Genomic DNA, 6,580 nt, shown 5'->3' with positions numbered 1-6,580 from the left:
CTTCTCATCCTCCGCTCTGGGCTTTCCTGGGGAGGCTGTGAGTTGTAGCTTAGCCGCGAGGACCTGGGTGAGGGGCCCGAGAGGGTGTCACTGTCTTCCCTGTGCGGCGGTCGACGAAACGCGCCCCACCGTGACCCGGGTGGCCGGGCCTCGGTCCCTCTGGGCTCTGGGCCCGGGGCAGGCCCCGTAACCGCAGCCTACGCCGTCGGGCCCCACTCCCGGCCAGGCGCTGCCCACCTCGGCCCCCCGCAGCGGCAGAGATAGCGAGGGTGAGCATGGAGAGCCCAGAACAGCCCTGGCGGCCGCACAGGAGCTCCCCGGCAACGCTGGCATCTGTGGGCGCGCCGCGGCCCGGAGCGGGTGGGGGTGGGGGCGGGGGGGCCGGCCCAGCAGCCCTCGCTGCGGGAGCCGCTTCTGCGGAGACGGGCGAGCAGCTGCCGGCCAGATGGACGGCGCCCGGCCGGCGTGGAGCGGCAGGGCCGTGCGCCGTGTTTGATATGTGCTCTCGATCGGCGGGGACCCCCCCAAGCTCTCTCCCGAATAATGACGTTATTTTTGGCCGGGGGGGTCTCAACAGTCGGCTACAGTCGTAATACGAGCAGTGTGTCCCCGCGAGGATACGCACCCAGCAGCACACCCCAGCAGTCCAATTACAACACAGTCAGCACTAGCATGAACGGATATGGAAGTGGCGCCATGGCCAATCTAGGGGTCCCGGGCTCGCCAGGATTTCTTAATGGCTCCTCTGCTAACTCTCCCTACGGCAGTAAGTGTCTGATCTCGGCGCGCGTCATCACGCGGATTCATTTCCACCGCAGAGTCCAGTGTGTGCGTGGCGTGGGTGTGCTGTGGTGTGAGCTCCCGGAGGCTGGGCGGCCGCGTGGCCGCAGTAACTCGCCCCCCCGCGGCCCCGCCCCCGCTCCCCCGCCCCGTGGGCCCACTGGAACCCCCAGCGGAACCGGAACCAGGCGGGGCCGCCCCGCGGGAGAGCCCGAGCCACGCTCGCTGGCGGGCGCCTGCTCCCGGGGCGGCCCGCGGGGACGTGTCGCGCGGTCGCCCGGCCGCAGGAGGGGCCGCCCCACTCTGTGTCCTGTGCTCCGCCGCCCGCCCGCATCTCACCGTCTTTGCTTTGTTGCAGTAGTGCCGTCCAGCCCCACCATGGCAGCCTCTTCGGTCACCCTCCCTTCAAACTGTAGCGGTACACACGGCATTTTCTCATTCTCACCTGCCAATGTCATCTCCGCAGTGAAACAAAAGAGCGCCTTCGCGCCCGTGGTCCGGCCCCAAGCCTCTCCTCCTCCCTCCTGCACCAGCGCCAACGGGAACGGACTCCAAGGTGAGGGGGGGCCCGGGCCGGGCGGGGCGGGGGGCGCCGCACACCCCTCCTCTGGGCTGGCCCCGCCCCCGCCACCCGGGCCGGCGTGGCCTGCTGACTGCCCTTGGGTCGGAACTGGGCGTCCTGCCCCACGCGTCCGCAGCCACAGTGGCAGCAGCGCCAGGTCCTTCCCCGTGGCCCCCCGATGCAAACCAGCCCAGGCGGGGAGGGCCCGGCAGCGGCAGAGGCGGGGGCTCGCACAGGGTCTGCTCTCACCCACGAGCCGCGGCCCCCGAGCAGAGCGGGAGTGCCCGGGGCACGTAGGACGGGTCTGCCCCCATGGCCACTGGGAGCCGGCCGTGCCCGGGAATCGCTTCCGCCGGCTGCCGAGGCAGCAGGGCCGGCCCTGGGCAGTGGGAGGCGCCACCGGACGCGGCCCACAGCTGAGGCCTCGCCTGGGGGACAGGCTGGGTCCCCCCGGCCGGGCCCTGGGCTAGGGACGCAGGCGAAACCACGTGAGTGTCCCCCGTCTTGTGAGCGCGTCTCTGGGCGTGGTGAGGCCACAGGCACTGGAGTTCAGTGGCCGTCACCGGCCCCGTGGTTGACGCGCCTCCTGGTGACGCCGTAGCCAGCTGCTCCTTGAAACGATGAATCCATTGAACCAGTATTTACTGAGCGCCTACTATGTGCCAGGCTCTCTGCTGGGTGCTGAGGACGTTACCGTGGAGAAGACAAACTGGCCCTTTTGTGAAGTCGGTGGCATATTTCACTTTGATGAACTAATGCTCAAAAAAGGAACTGGAAAGGTATCCGTGATTTGAAATAATTGTCTTCACCACACCTGGTAGCGTAGGATGGCCGCCAGCCCCCTCCCCCAGGCCAGGATGGCTAGCAGTGGGTGGCCAGGTGCCCGGGGCCGTCCACTCTGTGCCGTGGCCGGTGGGGAGCTGGCCCCACGTCAGCCCTGCGTGCGCAGGCCTCCCTGACCATAAAGTTGTAACGGTGAGTCGGAGATCGATTAATATTGCGGAAATTAATGGGCCGAGCGATTGAAGCGCAGGCAGAGGCAGGCGGACGCATGAGCAGCTCGTGCATAAATTAACGGGAGGCCACTTCCGGCCAACGCTAACCACCACCAAAGTGGAACGATTGGCAACCGCGCCTGGCCCCGGGGCCGGTGCCCAGAGGGCCAGTTTTCTCGTCCCTCTGAGAAAACGGGTCCTGGAGGCGGGGCTCGGGGCCTTGTCTCTTTGGGGGCCCTTGGCCGAGAGACCCCAGCGCAGGGGCCACTGGGCTTTGACCTTGGAGCAGCTGAGACTCACCATTACGATGCGGAACCGCCCGTAGAAGGCGAGGGGGCCCCGGGGCGTGAGGTGTGTCCACTTCCGCCTGTCCACGAAGGCGGGTGCGGCTGCCCCGTGCACTGAGAGTGGCCGCAGCAGCCTGCCCCCCCGCCCAGCAGGCCTTCGGGCCAGGCCGCAGCATGAATGGAGCTTGGGGGGTGACCCTGCACGCCCCGACCCAGACAGGGCCCCCGCGGCCGGGCGCCGTGCAGAGGGCAGCTGGGCAGAGCCGCCCGGAGGCGGGTGCCGGGCCCCCGTGACGGCGCTTCTCTCTCTCTTCCAGCTATGTCTGGGCTGGTAGTCCCGCCGATGTGAGGGGCCGGCGGGCGCCGCCCACAGCACCCAGCACCCGAGGACGGGCTCCCGGGGACACCGTCGGGTCTCTGAGGCTTGCCGGCGGAGACGCGGCATCCGGGACGTTGGCTGACGCGGTCCCCAAGACTTTGTTGAAAGAGTTTATTTGAACGGTCCAGAGTCACCCTGCAAGCAGCCAGCTTCTTCACGAACAATTCCATTTTCCTGACTGAACTTGCTCACTCGCTCCCGTTTCTCAGTCCCGGAGAACAAGGAGAACAAAGCGACGTCTATTTTGTACCCGTCCCGACCCCCTCCGGGCCCCCCGCGGCCTGGCGCAGGGGAGACTTTGTGAATGCACATTTTGATGATCATGAAACACTGAGGGGAAAGCCTCCATTTTTTCTGTGCTCATCCTTAGATTCACAATGGTTGTGTATCTCTATAATGTGAAATATTTTTTTGTGGTGGAAAGGGGCCAGGGGGTCCGAGCCATCGGACCGGAGGAAGGTGTCTATCTGGCTAGGAGAGTTTGGGGCGACAGGGAGGGGGGAGGGTTGGTCATTCTTAACTTCATCTTAAGGAAATGAAACTTTGTAACTTATTGTAGTTAGAAATTGTAACTTTGATATTGAATTCTCTTGCCTTCAACAAGCACACTGACAGAGAAAAGAAAAATGCTACTGTCTGTTGGTAAAAATATTCTCCCGCCCGCCGCTAGAGCTTCCTGTGACCAAGTGTGATCTGCAACATTTTTCCACTTTTGCTAGCACTGTAAACTATTGCATTCTTAGGCTACTGTGAGGTCCATGTTTCTTGTACCAGAAATTGTCCTTTTGACTTCTAGCTCCTTCTTCCCTGATGTGTTTTGTATGTGGTTATAAAATTGTAGACTTTTGTGATTTTGCCAAAGTTGTAGCTAAATATTTATACACTTGTCTTGAATTTTTTTCAGATCCACTTAACTATTTAGAAAACACACACGCGCGCACACACGCACACACACAGAGTTTTCCTCCTTATGTGTCTTCTTACAAGGAGTGAAATGGTCTCCACTCAGCACTCATTTCTCCATGAACACTTACAGTGGCTAAGGGACTTTATTTTGTAACATATCGATTATAAATATTGTATTTATCTTTGGGATTTTGTACATTGCTTTCTCTTCCTCGTCCGTGCCGGTGTGGACCCTGGCCTGTGTTGTGAAGCCAAGACCTGTCTCTGACGTGCTCCCTTCCGACGACCCAGTGTCCTTGCGCTGCAGCGGTACTTTCGAATATCCGCTATGGTTTCGACTTTCCATTTTTTCTTTTCTTTTTTTTTATTTTGAGGAAAAGTCAAATTCATTGTTTATTTTTATATTATTTTTAAGTTATCTGAACAAATAACTTTCGGGGGGGAAAAGTGGGTTGTCCAGTGCACGGGCCGCGATGCCACTGGCGGCCGCGCTCCGTGGGGCCGCGCACGCGCTCCTGTCCTTGTTCCATTTTCCTCCTTTTTTGTAGAATGTAAAAAGTCATCTTAGCTGCCACCCATGACTTTGCCACATAGCTGAACTGTGTTTACTGGAAAAATTCAGAGGCCTAAAGTTTAAAATAAAATTTCCTTCTGATGTTTTAATTAAGACGTTTGCCACATTAACTTCTCTGATGCCTTAAACGGGGACGACTTCTTAGAGGACTCTGTGCTCCGACCCCCGGGTCGCGCCACAGCCGTGAGTCGAGATTCCACTTGGAGATGTTCCGGTGTAACACACACACACACACACACAAGCACAAACCCGGTGTCGCCGCCTCGGTCGCTCCGTCCTGCCTCCGCGGCACCGAGGTGCAGGGGACACCCAGCCGCCGCCCGTTGGTACAACGTTCCCAGAAATCTGTTCTGTGGGGTCAGTCCCAGCACCACTGTCCTCTCCAGACCGGAGTGCCCGCCGGGGCCGTGCCCGCTCCGTGCCAAACCCACCGAGGCCTCGCCCGCTGGGCGCTCCGACTCGGCGGCAGGACCCACGCCGGAAAGGAGGGACCTCGCAGAACTCCGACAGAGCGATGCACGCGCAGCCAGGTGCCCATCCCGGGCCGAGGCAGGGACGCTGCGGCCGGCCAGACTCAGCTACGTGGGAAAGCTGGAGGACTCCCGTTGGGACTCAATCGCCGCCTTTTTTCTTTTGTCCAAGTCAGGGTTTGCTCGAGAGACAAGCTCCCGTGTCCGTGTAAGATGTTCGCGATCTCCTCCTCCCTGCACTTGGTCTGTGTTCTAGATTAGTCGACGCCCCATGGCTTCATTGTCTCGAAACTGGGCACTTCACTAAATGGTAGATTTTACTGTTAAAGACCCTACAATAAGATTGTTTTATCTGTACATTTTTTCAGATATTTAACTGTATAAAAATGTTCATTTTACACAATATTTAATTAAAGTATTTCTTGTCTGTGAATTTCACTTTGGGTCATCTGATCTGTTTTGATTATTGCAACCGGGGACACCTTGGAGATGCTGGGGTGGGGGGTGGTCCTTCGGTCTTGGAGATGCTGGGGGGGGATGGTCCCCTGGGAACCCTGTCCCGGGAGAACTGTGTAGGGGCCCGAGAGATGTACGGGGGTAAGGTGTTTGCTCGCCCGGCACGTGGCCGACCCTGGTTCCGTCCCCCACCACAAAGCCAGGGTTTCCCGAGCACACCGGAAAAATAACAAACCTACATGCAAGGAACCGGCAGCTCAGCTGGGCGGGAGGGGCGAGGTGCTGGCCAATCCGGAAGGGCCAGAGCTGGGACTTGGGTCTCTGGTCCCCAGTGGGGCCCCCACACGTCTGTTATCCCCAAACGCAGATGCCCAGCTGTGAGCAAGTGGGGCAAGAGGCCACAGAAACGATCGGGGGGGAGGTCGGTGGGGGTGGGGGGCTTACTGCAACCCAGTCCCCGCCTGTCCCCGGCCCGTCCTCTCCTTTGCAGGCAGAGGGGGCGGAGGCTCGCCCCAGCCCTGTCCCCGTGCCCACAGATCACGCTGGCAGGGGCCCAGCAGGCACCGCGCACCTGTGCCGGGTGTCCTCCCAGCCGCGCCACCTGGGTGGGCTGCGTGTGGGCCCCGCCTCTCCCGAGAGCACTCGCTCACCCACTGGCTCCTTAACACATGCGCCAAGTGTGATACAAATTAGTCCTCACAAATGTCATCTTAATGACTCATTTTGCAGAGCAAAACAGGAAACAATTATTCAAAACATCAAGAAACGTGTGAATACCTTCTTCTGTCACTACTGATCGAGTTGGTTCCTGGGAGTGTCCTCTTCCTGCCTTAAAGGGACAGCGGGCGCACAGGGACCCTAAGGCCCCTCCTGCCCCCTCTCCAGGCGCCCAGGAAGGGGCTTGTGGCCCCCGCGAAATCCACCTCCCCTCCCCTCCCCTCCCCTTCCCTTCCCTTCGCCGGGGCCGGCGGCCGCAGCGTGGGGAGGCGAGGCCGGCTGCAGGCTCCCGCCCGGGCAGAGAAATGATCTCATGTTTGTGTTTTGAATCAGAAGCCAGCGGTGCACGTGCTTGAAATGTGCCCCGCGAATGTCATGCTGCTTCGCCGTTCTTTCAAGCTTCTAAAGATTATTCAAAGCACTTGAAGTGGCTTCAGCCTAATGCCTCATTTCA

The 6,580-nt window shown here is 60.2% G+C and overlaps 1 protein-coding gene across 6 annotated transcripts in view; it reads left to right on the top strand.

Annotated features, from left to right (window-relative positions):
- Nucleotides 1-3,189, top strand: part of EBF3 (EBF transcription factor 3) — a 95,730-nt gene extending 92,541 nt beyond the window's left edge. Inside the window, exons 14-17 of one of the 6 annotated variants that reach the window (XM_056106680.1) lie at nt 578-766; nt 1,142-1,336; nt 2,009-2,121; nt 2,942-3,189. In XM_056106680.1, the coding sequence (XP_055962655.1) occupies nt 578-766; nt 1,142-1,336; nt 2,009-2,121; nt 2,942-2,959 (515 nt within the window). In that variant the 3' untranslated portion in view covers nt 2,960-3,189. Of the gene's footprint in view, nt 1-577; nt 767-1,138; nt 1,337-2,008; nt 2,122-2,941 lie in introns of all 6 variants that reach the window. The other 5 variants (XM_056106679.1, XM_056106682.1, XM_056106684.1 and 2 more) reach the window with 5 other exon arrangements.
- The last annotated feature ends 3,391 nt before the right edge of the window (nt 3,190-6,580 follow it).

This window comes from Sorex fumeus, unplaced genomic scaffold, assembly GCF_029834395.1.
Source record: "Sorex fumeus unplaced genomic scaffold, SorFum_2.1 ptg000142l, whole genome shotgun sequence".
In the NCBI taxonomy this organism is placed as follows: domain Eukaryota; kingdom Metazoa; phylum Chordata; class Mammalia; order Eulipotyphla; family Soricidae; genus Sorex; species Sorex fumeus.
Note: the sequence above shows the minus strand (reverse complement) of the source record. Positions and strands in the feature narration are given on the sequence as shown.